This window comes from Astatotilapia calliptera, chromosome 14 (assembly GCF_964374335.1).
Source record: "Astatotilapia calliptera chromosome 14, fAstCal68.1, whole genome shotgun sequence".
Taxonomy (NCBI): domain Eukaryota; kingdom Metazoa; phylum Chordata; class Actinopteri; order Cichliformes; family Cichlidae; genus Astatotilapia; species Astatotilapia calliptera.
In genome coordinates, this window is record NC_137435.1 from 19,219,824 (window position 1) to 19,238,992 (window position 19,169).

The 19,169-nt window shown below is 40.7% G+C and overlaps 1 protein-coding gene across 2 annotated transcripts in view; it reads left to right on the forward strand.

The window, feature by feature from the left end:
- Window positions 1-19,169, forward strand: part of cbl (Cbl proto-oncogene) — a 34,370-nt gene that overhangs the window by 11,763 nt on the left and 3,438 nt on the right. Inside the window, exons 3-16 of one of the 2 annotated variants that reach the window (XR_013901215.1) lie at window positions 6,607-6,753; window positions 8,320-8,476; window positions 10,751-10,872; window positions 12,543-12,680; window positions 13,387-13,474; window positions 13,980-14,111; window positions 14,295-14,513; window positions 15,284-15,415; window positions 16,002-16,418; window positions 16,825-16,913; window positions 17,119-17,316; window positions 17,403-17,491; window positions 17,847-18,086; window positions 18,699-18,840. Coding sequence is in view for 1 of the 2 variants with exons in the window: in XM_026191647.2 (XP_026047432.2) it covers window positions 6,607-6,753; window positions 8,320-8,476; window positions 10,751-10,872; window positions 12,543-12,680; window positions 13,387-13,474; window positions 13,980-14,111; window positions 14,295-14,513; window positions 15,284-15,415; window positions 16,002-16,418; window positions 16,825-16,913; window positions 17,119-17,316; window positions 17,403-17,491; window positions 17,847-18,086 (2,168 nt within the window). In the remaining variant the exon portion in view is untranslated. The remainder of the gene's footprint in view (window positions 1-6,606; window positions 6,754-8,319; window positions 8,477-10,750; window positions 10,873-12,542; window positions 12,681-13,386; window positions 13,475-13,979; window positions 14,112-14,294; window positions 14,514-15,283; window positions 15,416-16,001; window positions 16,419-16,824; window positions 16,914-17,118; window positions 17,317-17,402; window positions 17,492-17,846; window positions 18,087-18,698; window positions 18,841-19,169) is intronic. The other variant, XM_026191647.2, reaches the window with a different exon arrangement.

Sequence of the window (19,169 nt, forward strand, 5' to 3'; positions counted from 1 at the left end):
ACACAAATGTAGACAGAGCCTCTCGCTAGCTCTGCATTTGTTTTGGTCCTAATCATCCATCTCAAAGTTAATTTTTCTTTGCTGCACCACTCACATCTTGCTAATGCTATAAGACCTGAATGAATAAAATATCCTAGCATGAACTGTTATTTTCCAGCTGTTCACAGTGTTGCTGTATTGTCAAAAATTCATGTACTCAAGCCTTCGTGGACAAAGAAAAATGACTGTGTCTGAGAAAAAGCTTTCCTATAGCATGGCTTCCTATATTTTTGTAAATGTACCTGACATCCACGTGAAACAAAGGTGTCTCTGTGGACACAGCTTTTGAATTTGCTTATCTAAAAACCCGTCTTATCACTTTAGCTACTATACTGTAGGAAAGGTTTGTTTCTATTATAGAATTGAGTTGAGGAAATTCTGCAGTGTATTTTGTTATGTCAGATAAAAGTGAATAGAGGAGAAATTTGCATGGATATCATTCATTCCTCCTTAATCAGTACATGCCTTAGTTTTGTGCTTTAACTAGACCAGCTCATTTTTATCATAGCTGTTGAAAATATTGAGTTTCTTTCAAATGGACAATTTCATATGAAATAATAGCTCAGTTAGAAACTTGCTAATCTCAACTGATAGCCCTGTACTGCTGAGGTTTTTAATCATTTTGAAGTTGTTAACAGAGGAAGTAGTTCCGGCATTACGTTTCCCACGAAAATGAAACACACTCTCACTGAAGTCTTTGTTAGTTTTTACACCTCACAAGAAAGGAAATAAGAGTCAAAACCTTTTAATCCTGAACTGTATTGAACAGTCACCCTGAAATCTCCCAATGTAGCTCAGGGTGACGGGAATAGGGCTCAGTCCTCCTTTTGCATACTCATGCCTAAACCAAATTTTTGTACAGCCTTAAGACGATTTACTCTAGCGTTACGTGTCATTTTAGAGAAAGCCATTGTTCAGTTTCCCCACCGCTGCTGTTCTGTGCTGCATTCAGTCTTATATGAATCACACCAAATGTGCTTCCTTCTCAGCTCAATTCCGTGTACAGACTGATATGACATGAAAAACAGCCTCTCTGTGTGATGCTACAGGGGGAATACTTGTTGATTAGTTGGTGCTGATGTAGTTGGAGTAATTTAAGGAAAGCTTTTAGTGGTTAGCCTAACGGCTACTGGTGATGGGAATGGAAAACACGGTTCACACTTCAGAGGCTGCGGGTGTTTCGGCTTCAATTACATTTTCCTACACTCGTAGCTTGGGGCTCTATGCACGGATATATGCAGGCACACAAATAGCAGAGCATCACGGTTATTTATGTCGCAGCGATATCAGTGAGCAGTCGACTCATGTAGTCCTCACTTAGATTATGGTGATTAGCATGATGCAACCCACTATCTTCTCTGCCTCGCAGGGTACAACAAGCAGTTGCTGTTTATGCACACAGAGATAAATGAGCTCAGATATGCACTCATATGTGAGAGGATTTGGCTGAAACGGAGCTGTTTATTATATAATTTATTTCTAATCTGGATTTAAGCATGTCTGATTTACTGCTGTGATAAAGTGTTTATAAGAAATATGAAATACATTGAAATGTGGTGAAAGACGTTTGAAAAGATTTTCCCAATGTTTTTATTTATTAAGGACTGCTCAGGAACAGATAAGTGTGCTTGGATCATTGCTAAAGCACACTGTCTCGTGGTTGTTGCTTGTTTGCTGTCATGGCCGTTTCCTGATATTGCTCTGGAATGAGGCCAGTTTCTGGAGGTTTAAAAGTGATGACTGAGGCAAACCGGAAAGCAGAATTTCATACACATTGTGTACACTCCAGTACAACAGCTACATTCATTTTTAATATCTTTGTATATTTTTATCACAGTTTACCACATTGTTTATTTATAAGTTCAGTGCTGGAGTTACTATTAACCCTGATGGAGAGTGCTCTCCCCATTTCCCTGGACCATCATGAGTCAATAAAAATGTGATCTGTCAGTGCCTGAAAAGTACAGGATGGTAGGACTGTAAGAGTGTTTCAGTTTGGAGAGAGCTTTGACTGGTCTAATGGATTTTGTGTGTCTGTGTGTGTGTGTGTGATCTCCTGACATTCTGACATTTAATTCTGGAAATTAATTTACTTTGTTCTGAAATACTTGTATTTGGGAACTTATCTTCATGATGTAGATACCTAATATGCCAAATCTTAATCAGTGGTATTAACACAGTTGCAGGCTGTGTCCTGTGTACAGCGCTTTGCATTCTGCTGAAACAGCAGTGGCTTCTCATGTTGTAGTAAATGAGCTTGTAACTGCTCGGTGTACTGAGGCTGTGTTGTCTGTTTCTCTTAGGAATTTTTCAAACTGAAAAAGCCAACCACAGACTCAGAAACAAAAAAACACCATGATAGTCTTATGATGCGATGCAAATGTGACACATTGGTGTATTTCCTCAAAAATGCTTTTCAAATCTATTGAGAAATTTACTGCTCTTGTGATTTCCCCAAAATCTCTAGATTACATAAAATTGTAATCCACTGGGAGTGAAGGAGGCGGACATAGGCCTATGTTTTTTCGGGTCTCTGGATTTGTCCTCAACATAGCTCTGCTCTAGTTTTAATTATTTTATATGATGTTGTAAATGACTTTCTGGTAGCTTTGCCGAGCACGGCTTGTGTTTGATCTGCGTTTCCCTTTTGGCCTCGAGCACAAGCGATAACACAGCTGCGTGATAATACCAAAGCTACTTGTGGCTATCGCGAGTCCAGAAAAGCTCTCATTCTGTGAGGATGACCCATGCTGGCTGTGCTGAGGTGAATTAACGTAGCGTAATGCATTACTGGCCGGCTAGCTGTGCTACTTTATCACAACCAGCAGGAAACAGGAAGGGAGCAGCCAGCTGCAAGGTCAGAGGTCACTCTATAGTATGAGGGGGATGGAGGACAAAAACCTAGTGTTCAAAAAAAGGTTTGGCCTTTGACTGTGGTTAAGAATGACAGTGTAACTACAGGAAAAACAGAGCACTATAGAAGTATATGACAGTCTATATCAGCATGCTATTTTGTATGATTGTAGCACACTTACTCTTCATCGTCGCTGCTGGCACAGCACTTCAAATAGTAGTGACTGTTGTAAAGCTGGCTATTGAAGTATTGGCTACTGCCAAGTGTACACACAGTACAGAGATGCTGTTTTAGGGTGAGATGGGCTGAGAGATACTAAATCAGTTTATAGTTTAAATTAACTTGTATCTTAGCTTTGAATATTAATATTCACTCAGCTAATTTTAGTGCTTCCTCAACATTACAGACAAAAATATACAATGTTTTATTTTCAATGCTAATATTGTGCCATAGACAGCTGTGAAACTGTGATGCTAGTAGGACCAATGTTAACTTTCAGACTCCTTCTCTAGTTGTGAGTCACACTAATCGAATCACTACACACTGTACCTTTTACTTACAAAACACAAGATTGATGGATAGCAAATTGCTAATGCAGGTTGCTTTAACTGAAATCGATCTCGATCTAAAGCCTAGCAGCACCAAACATCATCGCAAACTCAGCAAGTAAGAGCGCAGTCCCATTTTTGACTGAGCTAATTACATAGTTCCACTTCCTGTATGAAGCTTCTGGTGCTTTTGTAGTTTAGGCAACTTAATTAACTTGCCTCAGCAGCTTCTTCTGCATGTTGATCTGTTTTATTACGGTAGTTTCTTGATTTTTAAAGCCAAAAGCATCTTTAGCAGTCAGCTTCGACATCCAGATTTCTCACAAGAGTTAAATGGTAAATGGCCTGCATTTGTATAGCGCTTTACTAGTCCCTAAGGACCCCAAAGCGCTTTACACATTCAGTCATCCACCCATTCACACACACATTCATACACTGGAAAGTAAGACTGAACCAAAAAAGACACTTTTTTCCCCCAAAGACTTGATGCATAGTGCATGTTTTTGCTTTACCTTCTGTCTGAACTTATCCCACTGTGATCTAAGGATTAGCTGAACCTGGTAGGATTTGTTACTTTTTCTCAGTCTCACAAGTTGGCCACAAAAACTTTTCAGTTTATTCCCCTTCAGTGCACATGAAATTCACCTCAAACTTTGAATCTGTTAAGATCCAAATTTCAATGCTCATTGTGCCTATATAAATGTGTCTACCCCAAGTGGTTATATTCAAATGTATTATTACATTTGGTGAATTAGAATTTAAATTAAATGGTGGGTTTGAAGAGATGGTTTTATAAGCTCAAACACTTAAGTAGTCTCCATGAATGTTTTAGGTTCAGAGATGAAGGGAGTGGATGAGTAGATGAATAAGATGGCAAAGTAACCCTCATGAAAATGAAATGAAAGCTGTGAGTCAGGAGAGAGCAATTCCACACAAACTTGAGAGAGGTGAAGACTCTTTATGTGATTATGTTGTAGGTAAAAGAAAAGCAGGAGGGGGCTGTTGTAACTTAGATCTAAGTACAGAGTAGAGAGAGCTTGACAGAAGAAAGGATAAGGCAGCAGCTTTAAGGCTCAGCAGGCCAGTACAGCCAGGAAGCAGAAGTAACTGAGGGCGACCTCCTGCTGAGATGATAGCTGTTGAAGAAAGCACACAGAAATATAGTGTCACAAACATCTGTCATTCCTGAGATGATGCTGGAAAGGGAAGATGCTCTTAAATAGAGCTACATGAGCTCCTAAGGGAAATGCTGGGAGTAGTTGGTCTCATTTGTCACATTTCATCACTGAAGAGGCTAGCCTGGACTTCAAAGACAACAGCAGTCATTGCATCTAGCTTCAACTCTTTGCTGTAGATTTTAAGTGGGCAGAGCATTTAAAAAGATTAGACATCAGGACTACAAGAGTGATTACTGTCATCATTTACTATCGCGAGGGTGTAAGTGTAAAACACTTGTGCAAGCCTTGCATCATTCCCCCCAGATTCTTGTATACCCCTCCGTGGTAAATGGTCTTCTTAACAAGTACTACTCTATTTTGGCAGGATGTCAATATACACTAATCTTATTCATCCATCTCTGGTCACTGTCCTGCTTCCTCATTCACTCTTTCCACTCCCCGCTTTTCCACTCATAGGGCGTGTGCTGTAGTGTGGGGCAGCTGCAGCGTAGCCGCGCTTTCATTGCTGTCTCTCTCGTGCATGTCAATTCACCCTGCCCGACAGCCAAGCACAATCTCCTTCTGTGCCGCCTCGTAAATCACCGCTTTCTCAGCTTAACGCTTATAATGCTGTGATGTGGTGCACGGGCATGGTGATAATGTTCAAATTCATTCTCTTATTTCCCAGTCAAGTATTTTCTCATCTTTATGTCATTTTCTTGTTTGGCTTCATGCTCTTCAGTTATTTCCTCCTTTGTTGTTGACCAACTGAAGTCACACCTATGTACTACTATGTACTACGATGTCCTAACCTTTGCATCGTATTCACTCTAAAGATGCATGCATGCATGTACTTGTGAAATGTATGCAAGAACCTGAAGCTATTTCTAGATCATAGAACCAGCTAAGGACATTCTCAGTAAGAATGTCCTTAGCTGATTTGCTATTTATTTGTTATTTAAACCTGGAAGCCCGTTCTTTTAACTACCATCCATGTTTCGGCAGATTTGAGGAGCAAGAATCTGTTATCTCTATGGTAGCCTGCACTTCGCATTCAAATCTCAAATTTCTTTGTGTTCCATGATGGTATCCCCCCTTTTCACTAACATAGATTGAATAACAGGCTGACAAACAGATGAAATAGGATGAAAAGTAGTCAGAAGTCATACACAAAGGGAAACGATAAGGGTTTCATGTTTTACCAGACTCATCATTTCCATTGTATATTCTGATGTATTTGTTATATACATTTTGCAGTGACATGGGGGGAAGGGTAGGCTTATTTATCAGCCAATTAACAGTTTGTAAGTCACTGAATCCTATTGCCACCTCAACTCCATTTGGAGGAAAAAAAGAACAGAAAGTCACATTCCATGTGACACTGTATGTTTGGGTGTGTTTGTGTAATATGCTTTGGGTTGTTTTTGAACACTTGACAGTCATCCACAGCACATCACTGCATTTCTTTTTTGCATTGACACAGATGGCTGAGCAAGCAAGAATGCTAAATAGGTTATTATTTTTGGTGGACTCAGGAAACTGCATGTTTGATGTGCATTTGAATATTTACTATTTCTGTTTCAGTGTTTTCGCCAGTATTTTATCCACAAGTAAAACTGTACTTGAATACACTCGTTAGCTGAAAACATTGTTTTCTCACTGTGTATAGCTTGTGACACTAAGTTGACTTCTGCTTATTTGCCGTAAACTACTGTGTGTGACACGTTAAAACTATAGTTAACACTGAGGTTGTGTATTTGGTGGGGGTTTTTTTTTTTTTTTTACTTTTGAATTTCAAAAACAGATTTTGTTTTCTGGAAATTCCAACCTTGGTAAATAATACACACGGTATAATCTGAATAAAATCCAGCTGTGATGCTAATAAGTTACTAATGTTACTCAGCATTTCTCTCTTGTGGCCTTTGCACGGTCTGGTGAACATCTAACAGCAATTCACTGTTTAACATGTTAAATCTGACAGTCTTCCCTCTTTTCCTGACTTCCACAGGAGGAATCTTACCAAGCTGTCTTTGATCTTCAGCCACATGCTGGCTGAGCTGAAGGCCATCTTCCCCAATGGTCTGTTTCAGGGTGACAACTTCCGCATCACTAAGGCAGATGCTGCAGAGTTTTGGAGACGCGCCTTCGGGGATAAGTAAGCACATTTGTGTGTGTATTATCATAGTGGTTCCTGGAAACTTAAAGAGTCACTTTTAAATTGTAAAAAGGAACTTCAATAGTGCAAATCAGTAAGAAGATATATGGTGATGTGAAAAGAGAATCTGTAGTTCTGTGAAAAACTAAGTGCTCCTTTCCACAGGAGTTGAGAGGATAAATAGCAGCCATTCAAATGAACTAGATTTATTGATTATCAGCAACTTTGATCAGCTCTACAAAAGCAAAGGTTTCAGCTATTTGCTGGTCTGGATGGTTCAGATTTGTGTTAACAAAATGCCACAATCTCATCAGTACATCAGTGGACATCCCAGCAAATTCAGGAGAAAACAAACTCAAACGACTACAGAGCTCAATCTCAGACTCAATAGTCCGGCTGTCAAGCACGGTGATGGAGGGACGATAATTTGGGCTTATTTTGCAGCTACAGGACCCGGATGCCTTGTAGTTACCGAGCTCACCACAAACTCATTTGTGTATCAAAGTATTCTAGAATCATATGTGAGGTTGCGCAGCAGGGTAATGATCACAACAAGCACAGCAGCAAATCAAGGTGTTGTAATGGCCCAGTCAAATTCAAGACATCAGGTTGATTGAAATGCTGTGGTGGGACCTTAAGAGAGCTGTGAATTCATAAATACCCACAAACCTCAGTGTGCTGAGGCGACGGAAAGAAGAGCAGGCCAATTCCTCTGCAGCAATGTGAGAGAGAAAAATAAGATTACTTCCAATTATTGGTGCTAAAGGTGGTTCTACAAGTTGTTCAATCATGGGGTATTTTCCGCTTTTCACAGGATTGCTGAGGAAAAGGGTCTTTTTTTTTTTCTTTCCCCTCTCACATGACTCTGTGGAACATCTGAGAGGAGAAGGTTTTGCCTTCTTTCACAGAAATCAGACAATGAATATCTTCCCTGGGACAAATGTTGGTCCAGTGACTAAAGAACACTAATGTCTTTTTGTGGTTTATTCACATGCAACTATGGACACAACTAATGTTCTGTGCGCACATTTTGGTTAATCAGTCACTATATACACAGACAAGTCAGATACCAAGGGGATGTAATCATCCTAGGGAACAATCGTTAGTGTGTATGCGTAATTATTCCCTAAAAGAAAAGGGATTCATAAATATTGCAAAGTTGAGTATATTGAAAATGTTGGTCAAAGGACTGAAATTCAGTTCACATCAGGTTTATATTTATGTCCAGTACAAAGATGACTTGAATATAATAGCATTTCCTCTTTATCAGATGTTAATCACTGTAGGTTTTACACACAGGCTATTCATGGCTGCATTTCGAGGTATGTGTTGCGTGTTAGATACAGACATACCAACCATAACCTGTAAAATGCTCTTGTGAAATGCATGTAGCATTTCACAAGTTAAAACCAAAACTCTTATTGCACCTTTACCTTCATTGTGCAAGACAGCATGCTGGTAGCCTACATTTAAGAATCATTATTTATGAGCTTTGAATTCTTGATGCTTTATTACACTTTTTTTGAGGGGATGTCATCATCCAATGTGTGTTTTTGTGTGTTACAGAACCATTGTGCCTTGGAAGGTATTCCGTCAGTCTCTCCATGAGTTTCATCCCATCAGCTCTGGGCTGGAGGCTATGGCCCTAAAGTCCACCATAGATCTAACCTGCAATGACTACATCTCCGTCTTTGAGTTTGACATATTCACCAGGCTATTTCAGGTAGATATCACACAGATGCACACTGCATCTTTCTCTTTGTTTTATAGTGGTCTCCTGAGCTAATGAAAGCAGAAATGTGCAAAGGAAGAGAGAGACAGAGAAGACCAAGATGGAGAGTAATTCCTAGGGGTTTGTTAGCCTTGGTCTAGGAAACGGATTTCATTTAAGCAGAACATAATGAACTTAAACTAATCAGCCGCATCTTTTTTTCCAGCTAACTCTATCAACTTATTAGCAGGATGTCTGTTGACGTATATATACCATCAGACAGCACTGACAATGAAAGTTTCCTCCTTCTCTGCCCAGCCAGTACACAAGGATATGTTCGGGAATTATTTTTCACTCTTTAATAGGCATCTGTTGTTGCATCATGTGGCCTAGATAAGTCCGTTTGTGCTAGAGAGCGACACTGCGATCTTTCTCAAAGAGTCATTAAATGTGCTTCCCTGAGGTATTTTATTACTTCCAGAAAAGTAATAAGTAGCAAGGTTGAAAGTAGAATAGTAGAAGTAGAATTTCTTTGACATGAAATCTTTGAGAGGTTAAGAAATTAAACTTTTATTTTGCTATCCCCTAAATTAACTGTGTGTTTTATAGCTCATATTACTGGTTGTCTACTTGCATCCTGTGTCAGAGGTAAAGGGCTAAATACAACCCACAATTTATATTTCACAATCATGAAGCAGCGCATTTGTTTCTGTGCCATTTTGTCATATACTTCTGGTGTGCAAGTGCTGCAAATTTCTCTAAGTATAGAATGAGGACAGATTTAAAAAAAAAAAAAAAAAGAGTAAAGGATATTGGGAAGGGGAACACAAAGGCTGCATTTATCTACCTTCTTCAGGGCTTATCTGTATTTTGTAGTACAAGTTCTTTGCATCAGTATTGCAATTAAAACTGTATCGAATGAGAACCACTGATCTCTCGAGTGAACCACAATTTCTTGTATGCAACAGCTAATGTTTATTCCTCAGTGACATCACCCCTACTTATGTGTATGTTACTGACAGGCTTAATGAAGCCTAAACAGATTACAGACATTTCCTATGGCACTCCCTCTTACAAAAACGTCCTTCTCTAAATGTCCTCAAACGCAGAAGAGGAAGTGAGCCTGTGGCCATTTTAAGCTCTGTCCTTGATATGCAGCAGACTGTTATTTTTATTTATTTATTTTTTTATATTGCTTTAAAAGCCCTCTCAGATATCTCATCTCTCTTCATGCAATATCTTTAGGCTGAATTATGATTTGATTATAAATAGGCACATAAGAAAACATGCATTCTTAGTGCAGTTAGGTGAAAACGGAGTGGTTTAGGATGAGTTGCCCTTCAAATGTCGTTAAGATGTACCTGAAAAGTAATTGTACAGTTGCTGGATATAACCTTACTCATCAGACTTTATTGCACTTATTTAGTGCAGTCTGTTAGGGGGAAAAAATACTAAAGCCTACAACAGACATGTGATAAAATATATTCCAGAAAAGAGTCCAGAGGAGACAGTTTTGACTTGTCACTTCCTGTGTTAAGTGCTGCTTACTGCAGAGCCAAATGGGCGGCGCTGGACCACGTCCAGCTCCCCCTCTCTGTGATTAAGGTTAGATTGAGGGTGGAGCTGGAGCTGGACTAGGCAACTGGCAGTGTTAGGTTTTCATTTGGGCAACTATTGTGATGCTGAAAGAGGACTGGATGGGTCTCATTAACATGTTTGCATCTCCTCAATTTTGCAGCTCACGTTAAGTGTCATATGTGTTAATTCTGCTTCCTTTCACACATCAGACAGACTAACGATAGCAATTGCAGAACCACCTACTCACCACAGCATGCATTCAGTGAGTGTGCTGTGGAGTAGCATGATTTTTTTTTTTTTTTTCCTCCCTGTTCTTCTTCATGTTAAATTTTTACTAGTTATTGTGAGCATTTCTGGATGTGGGTCAAGTCGCCTTTAAAGAAAGAAACATGAGCTCCTATAAACCAGGCTTTTTTCTCTCTCTCTTTTTTTTGAATGTACATTATGGAAAGCAGTCTACTAAAGTCTAGGAGTCTTCATTCTGTGATCCAGGTGGTGCCAAATGAGTTGCTTTGCTTAAAATACCTTTTTGCGCAGATTGATCCCGGTCATTGTACATCACAATGAGGTTTGCCAAACAGTTGTTTAAACCTTGAATATCACCAGTGATGCAATATATTTCACTCTTGCTGTGCTCATTCTGTTACTGCCATGTACATTCACACATCAGATGACTCACTTTCTCTGTGTGTGTGTATGTGTGTGTAGCCTTGGTCATCCCTGCTGCGGAACTGGAACAGCTTGGCAGTTACTCACCCGGGGTACATGGCCTTCCTCACCTACGATGAGGTCAAAGCTCGGCTTCAAAAGTTCATTCACAAGCCTGGCAGGTGAGATATCATGATACCAGACATCCACACCAGACTTCGTGAAATATTCATCAACACTGAATGTCTAACATGGTTCATAAAGCATTAGCTATATCAGACATAGATAGATAATTGTATAGGAACTTAATCGAGCATCACCATTTCTTTTTACCAGTACCACCTTGTAGTTGCTTGGTAACTTTACAGTCTGTTGTAATCTATAGATTACTTGGACATATTGCACAATTTGGTGAAAAATGCTGGGTGCAAAAGCAGAATATGCAACACGGGGCCAAAACAAAAAGCCTTGTTTTGCTATTCATGCAGCCCTACACAGAACACATATTCACTGCACTGCACTGTGCAGTGCAGTGAATACATAAAGCATAACTGCCCATTTGTAAATGCAGTTCATACCCAAAATGTTTCTACCATTACGGTGACCTTTCATTGCATGTATTTTTACAGTTTAGTTTTCTATCAACATATATTTTAGCACTGAGCAACATGATTCTGTACATTATTAGACACACGTCTCACACATCAAATCATCACTCTGGCAACTGGATAGTTGCACCCAGGTCCTATTTTTGTCCCTGGTAGAGGACAGAGAGGGCACAGTTTTAACCTTAATGCCAGATTCACTCACAATTAATGCAAAAGTTTGTGTGTTCATGTGTCTTAGTTTGTGTGTGAGGAACCCAGGGCAGCATGGCACTGGTACCTTGCATCAATGGCCTGATTGTATGCTGAAAGCTGATGTCACTTTTCAGGCCTGGCCCGTGTAGGGCCACGTTGACATTGGAGCAGTAGTTACTGGTTGATGTGAGTGCAGCGTTTTTGACGCTCTAAATTACTGTGCCCCATTAAGAGAATGATGTTGGTACTATGGCTACAACAGTTCTGTGCTAAACATCGAGGCTGTGACCAACACTTAGTCTTGCCAATTTTTAAGCCTATTTATTCCTTCCTCTTTTCTTTCATTTCTGTATACAAATTGGTCAGCTTGTGCAGTTAACTAGAGAAGTGCATATTGGGGGGAGTGGTCCATCTCTTATCTCTTCAGTTTTGTTCTTGCCTTTCTACTGTCCATCCCACGGCACAAACGGCTATTTTTATCTGATATAACATGCTGTGCATTCACCTCCAGTTCCACAACAGTGTCATTCTTATGAACCAGTATTAGTCCAGTTGCAGTTGATGTTAGTTATTGATCTTTTATTTTGATAAGCAGTGATGGGTTTTGTGTCTCTGTCATTCCTACAATCAGTTCTGTCCCAGTTGTCTTCTTTAGCAACGTCGAATGGTAACTACGGCAATGGTGTAAACGCAGCTGCTTTAATGTTTCTATAATGTGTTATATACACGGAATGTAATGTGTGTGTCTGTGATGTGTATCCCATGATCTAGTATATATTTATGTACATATGTGTTCAGTATTGTAATGAAAATGCAAATTAGAAAAAAGTAGCTGATTTTGCCACATTCTGTTATGCATGTTTATTATGCAGCCTGCATATTTTCATTTGGATTGTGCTTACTTGGAAGGTATTTCTTGTGCACATTTTGCAGACACTGCTGCCCTTTTACTACATTTCATCTCATTGTATTTTATTACTTTTTTCAGAGTTAAATCTGACCATTTAACACCATTCAAGCTCTTCTTATTTAAAATTTTCCTCTCTTCTCAGTTACATCTTCCGACTGAGCTGCACAAGACTGGGCCAGTGGGCTATTGGCTACGTGACTGCAGATGGAAATATACTCCAGACCATTCCCCATAATAAACCCCTCTTCCAGGCTCTCATTGATGGTTTCAGGGAAGGATTGTAAGTCAACTGGCATTTTGTGAGCCTCACTTAAAATCATGTCATTTTCTTGCAGCTTTCCATCCAGAGCTCTGAGCTTCTGTTTTTTTGTCTTTGTCACTGGTTCAGTCTTGATTCCCTTGATTCGATGTAATTTTTACTTGCAGAGCGCCTCTTTTTCTCTCGTTCTCCTGTTCTGTCCTTTCTTCCTACAAAGCTTGCACAGTTTTGTGTGTGAGATTTGCTCTAAGCCAATTCAGACATATCATTTTACATGTTCCCATCATTCCAGTGTTCTAACCACAATAGAGTTGTTGATTTAGCTGACTGGCGTAAAACTCATCTTTTTAAGCCAGCGCTGATTCCTTTGTTTAATAACAGCTATAGTTGGTCTGTTCCACCGTGTAATCAAATGGTGATTTCAAGTGGGAAATCTTGAAAACTTTTCAAAGCTTATAAACTGTATCGCCTCTATCTTCGAAACATTTATCAAATGGTAATTACAGAGTCTGACTCATTTAGAAAACACTCACGTATTGTACATGCACAAACTCGTAGCGAATGAATGGACTGAACAGATGTTTTCATTACTGCAGCCTGTTAGGTATACATGCCACATAATTGCAGTAACTAATAATGATCATTACTTCTAAATTAACATACCTGCCAAAATACCCAGGGATACTTTATATAGATTTACTCATTTGTTGTGTCTCTACTTTTGCAGCTATTTATTCCCTGATGGCCGGACTCAAAATCCTGACCTGACAGGACTGTGCGAGCCTTCGCCTCAAGACCATATCAAAGTCACCCAGGTCAGAGCAGCCTTCTTCTAAGACCCTTGAAAACCCTGTGTTTTTTCGTGAGCTTTTTATTTTATTGCAGTGTTAAAATGGTTTGTTACGTTTGGATGACTAAACAAAGGATTTAAACAATTTATACATCTGTTAATAAGATTGGTTAGATGGGATCCAGTACTGATCACACTCTTACAGCAGTGCATCCAGTGGGAGTCCTAAAGAATTTTGAGTATTATCAACATCTTTATTCATAACTTTGTTTTAAATACTGTAGAAGATCTTTTCAGACTCATACATGTTCTCAGAATTTTGTAAGTACAATGAACAGACTCATTTTGCAGCCACTGGACTGAAACTCAAACTACACCCCCACAACTACCTATTGCTCTAGATCCTTCCAGGCTTTTTTTTTTTCTCTTCTCTTCTCCTTTTTTTTTTTTTTTTTCTTTCAAAAGGATCTCAGGTGCTGTTGTTCCTGTGTGATGTTACCGTCTTGTCATGTTTTTTTTTCTCCCCGCAGGAACAATACGAGCTGTACTGTGAGATGGGCTCCACTTTCCAGCTTTGTAAGATCTGTGCCGAGAACGACAAGGATGTGAAGATTGAGCCCTGTGGTCATCTCATGTGCACTTCCTGTCTCACTGCCTGGCAGGTACAAGAGTGGGTGTATGCAAGGGGGTTTGTGTGGGTTGTTCATGTGTCATAACTCAAACCTGTTGAGAAGTGAACTGTCTGTTGAAGTGCTCTTTTATTCAGACATGTCAGACACAAAAAGAAAAAACCCTTTTCTCATCTCTGCATGCTCTAACCATCTGCCTTTTGGCCTGTGTTGCAGGAGTCAGAAGGTCAGGGAACAGGATGTCCCTTTTGTCGCTGTGAGATTAAGGGTACGGAGCCGATAGTTGTGGATCCTTTTGACCCAAAGGACAACAGCGGAGGGTCTTCCAAGAGCACATTTGGGGCTGAGGGTGCACCCTCACCCAGCTACGACGACGATGATGATGACAGACTTGAAGACCCTCATCTAATAATGAGCAAACTTGCCTGCACAAAGGTAAGACGGTGACAGGAGTCGGACTTGACTAAAAAAAAAAGTTACTTCACTCAAAGTTTCCAGTCGTGGCACTGGGTGAGCTATTCTGGTCTTTTTCTATTCATAAAACGTTGAGGCACTTAACACCCAGAGTGCACCTCACAGGTTCCTGCTGTCCTCTTATCTCCTGCTTTTCTGAGAGACCCTGTGCAGATGAAACGCTCCCTGCCCTGGCCTTTTCACTTCTTGTGAGCTTCAAGCTCACATCTCCTATCTAAAGTCTTTCATCTCCATCTTTCATGGCACCAAGGTAGCAGCTTTTTGTGCCTCTTTGTATTTGATATGTGGGGAATTCTCCTGTCTTACATCTTTTATGTACCTCTGAGAAACTCTGTGTGCATTAATCTGTTTATAGAGCAGGCGAATACCTGAGATCATACACACTTTGATGTGGTCCCGGGAATTTCTTTGGCTTTGATTGCTGGCCTGACCTCTTTGACCATTTACTCTATATTTACTCATTTCTTGTGCGTACTTCTTTGTTTCATCTGTGTTGAAACAAGATACGTTTGAGGAACTGCAGAAAAAATAAAGCTCTAATATTGAACAGTGCTGTAAAGTAACCTTATAAGGTTATGAGAGTTTTCAGTTGGCCTGATGTTATTGCAGAGATATGAGAGGAGATTTGTGATATTTGCAAAATGAGAAGTGGCATTTGGACTCCGTCTGATTGTGTTTGAATAATGCTGATCAGGTGAAATCTGTGTTTGGCTCTTTTGTGCGTCATCCAGGTGGAGCGTCCCCCATCACCTATGTCTGGGACTCCTCAGTCCTCTCTTCCCCCAGTGCCTCCCAGACTAGACCTATTACCGCACAGACCTCCCAACCCCCCTGGTGCCTCCAGCCCTGGAGTCAGCAGTAAGGTAAATAAATGTACACAAGAAGGGATTGTAAAAACTTACAAGTCTAATATTGATGTCCAGTCTATGTACAGTAGAGTGTGTCATGCCTTAGTGGGTGCCTAATCCTAATCTACTCAACTTTTGTGGTGGGTTCAGAGTCAGAGCAGGTAAGAAGGGGGAGGGGGAAAAGCCTAAGATTGAAAAATAGACTAGCTATGCGCTCGGAAGAACCTACGCGTAATGCTCCTTCATACAGGTAAGGAATTTAAAAATGGCGGTCACAATCATCAGGGCATTTTATGTTCAGATTTCCTTCTCTGGGAAACTGCCATATTTCCACATTTTTATTATCTTTTAAATGTAGATAAAATGAAACTGCAGATGAAAAGCTTGATTATTCTGCACATGATAAACAGCATCTTTGCTTGGTGTCGTTCATCTAAGTTGCGTGTATTGTTGGAAATGATGACTAATGCATAAACAGTGTCTTTCTTGCTAAATGGATTACTTCCAGCACTGAAGATAACAGCACAGAGCTTTCTTTGGTTTCACATTAATATCGCATGTAGTCTAATTGAGATCCCTCCTCCTTGGTTTTTCCCTCCAGGCACCATCTCATCACAAAGACAAGCCTCTTCCCCTTCCCCCAGCACTGCGTGATCTCCCCCCTCCCCCTCCTCCAGACCGTCCCCACACAGCTGGGGCAGCCCCTGATGGACGGCTTCAGAGGCGGCCCTTGCCCAGCACACCCGGGGAGCCCCCTCGCGATAAACTCCCTCCTACACCCCCAAACCGACCCCTGTCTGACTGGACCTCCAGGCCGGTTCCCAAGGCTCCCACCTCCTCTTCGTCATCCTCTTCGGTATCCTCTTCGTCCACCCAGTTCCCCTGTCTGGGCGGGGACCTCCGAGCAGGTGTCAGGGAACTCTCCAACAGGCACTCCCTCCCCTTGGCACTGCCCTCCGCCATGGACGCTCGCTCAGACTCCCAGAACAACAGCTCCCTCAGTCTGGACCACCAGCTGGTCAGAGCAACCACAAAACACAGCACATTCAACTGCCCTTTGATTCATTTGCTGGCACACATATCACTAAAGTTATTACTAACTTTCCAAACAAAACTGAAATTATTGAGAATACTGTTTATATGGATTCCAGTAAATTGTTATCTGTCACAAAAACAGTGACAATGACATTAAGGTTGGCTTTTTACTTTTTGGACAAGCAGGCCTAGTCTTTTTGAGAGTTTAAAGTCTTTGGTTCCACTGTATTCTGATACATAGTCTTCTACTTTACTACTGGCATGTCTGTGCAGGTCTAAATCCTAAGAGCTGCCTTTAATGTGTTTAATTTATTTATGATTCTTAGTTTTAACTACAAAAATATTTGTCTTTAGTGTTTCTAAGATGCCATCTTTTGTTTCCTTTTCAGAATTTTTCCACGGGAGTTGGTCAAGATTACGACAACCCCAGAGTCAAACCTTCTGTCTCAGCCAACGCCATTTATGCACTGGCAAACAGGTACGTTTCAGTGCTGCTGAAAGCATCTCAGTGGAGTGGATCTTGTCTTTCCTGAATCACTGACATGCTCTTTGCTTACTTGCAATCCACAAAGCTGTACAAATTACCTTGTTTGAAGTTGATTTATACTCAGTACCTTTTTTAAGGATCATTTTACATAATATAAATGGTGCTTAATAAATAATATTCTTGGTTCTGACTGCAGAGCGTCCCCAGCTACAGCCAGGCCAGCAGGAGGAGATGAAGGACATGACAGTGATGATGAGTACATGATCCCCTCTTCTCGGCCCGTTCTGCCCCCCATCCCGATTCCACTCATGGGGGAGACCCCACCAATCCCAAGACCCCCACAGCCCGTGTCAGCAGTCCCGACACAGACCCAGGCCTCTGCACTGAACACACGGTACTCAGGCCTTTCTATTACTCTCTCGCAGCACATAAGAAAAATAAACTGTCACTATTGATTTATTTTTGCTTTTGGCCTTGCAGGCTGATTCTGGACGATGTACCTCATTCACTCCAAATGTATGAAGCCATGTTCAACGCCCAGCCCAGGTCACAACAAGCGAGAGATTCAGGTATTTGTGACCCACTAATCTCAGCTGGGCTTTGTGGGGCGGGGCCATGTGCAGTGTTCAGGGCAATTCTCTTTCACGTAATACTTTGAATATGCAAAAATCTTACGTTTTAATCAGACAAGCCTCATCTGGATTTTCTGAAGTTTTATTTATTTGCTAAAACAACCACTGCACATCCTGGGAATAAACACCTCTGTATTGACATAAATGTGACTTATACTTCTGACTGCACTTGTGAGTTATCTGAAACTGTTTTAGACAATGTTAACCTGTTTAATTTCATCTGGTTAAGGTCTCAAGCATGTATTAAACTTTTAATCTCTCTGTTTGATGTCATATTCTGATTTCCTTTCAGACTATTCAGATTTGCCCCCTCAACCAGTGAGTAACGGTCCCAGAGACCATGAGGCTGACGACGGGGAAGAGGAGGAGAACGGCTACGACTTCCCAAAACCCCGACTGCCTTTGCCTCCCGCCCGACGGACCCTTTCAGAAATGGGGGGGTCTTTGTCTTCATCTTCTTCATCCTCCTCATTATGCGCTGCAGCAGCTTTCAATCGTCTTTCTCTAGATGCGGATGCTGGAGCGACAGCGCGTAAGTTTAACAGTTTATTGATTTTAAAAAGTGTTTTTTTTGTTTTGTTTTTTTTCTCTTTACTATGATTTCGGTTCTTTATCAATAAACATACCCATGCTTGCCACAGCTGATTTTAATGTTGTATTTCTACTTGCATTTCATCTGTTATTCAGCTTATCCTGCTTAAAAATGGACTTCTACTAAGTGCTTTTTTACGTCTGGGACAGCAGCTGCAGGGAAACTGCCTGTCTCTTAAAATCACTTGTATATAGCAATTTTATAACTACAGCCTTCACGTCCTTTCTGGCTCAAAATCAGCAAAAACTGCTGATGAATCAATAACTCGACGTCCAAAAGTTCTTTGACCAGATCACAGCCTGAAAAGTCAGCTAAAGCATTTTGCTTCCTGGTCTGGGGCCAAACATAATGCAGATTTTCCAGAAGCTCTCTGGAGTTAATATTAGACTCAGCTCTGGACTTTGATTGTCATGGATTGATTTCTTTTACTGCACATCATCTGCATTTGTGGGTGCGTGCAGATTCAAAGAAAAGTAAAGACCAGTAATTACAGAGAGCTGTTTCGTTACATTAGTGACCTTAAAATAGTTTGTTTTTTTTTTAAATCCAAAGCGATGTCCTCAGAATGGTGGAAACAACCTGATGTGGGATGACCTGCTGTGTCATCAGAAACCCGTAGTGACCACACAGACGTCTTCCTCCAAAGACTGCGAGGAGCTAACACAGCTGTACTTGCCTCAGCAGACACAACACGGTGTGAAGAAAGAAGTTAAAGCAGAGAGTAGATAAAGGGAGCAGTGTTTTAGATGACTTAGGAGAGACTCCATGTTAGAAGCACCACCTCTGAGTTTAAGTGTTCAGGTGGTTGCTGATGAGACTGTGTTCATTATGTCCTGGCCTCTGTTGTGACTTGACATTTACTGCTGGAGGATGATTGCAGTGTCTGATTGTTCCCATCTTCAGTCCTCATGTCTAAGGATCGATGAGTGCTCACACAGTCTGATTAACTCTGAGATTCGAGCTTATGACTGGTTTATTGAAAGCCACTACACTGGAAAGGACATCAAATGTGTGTTAAGATAA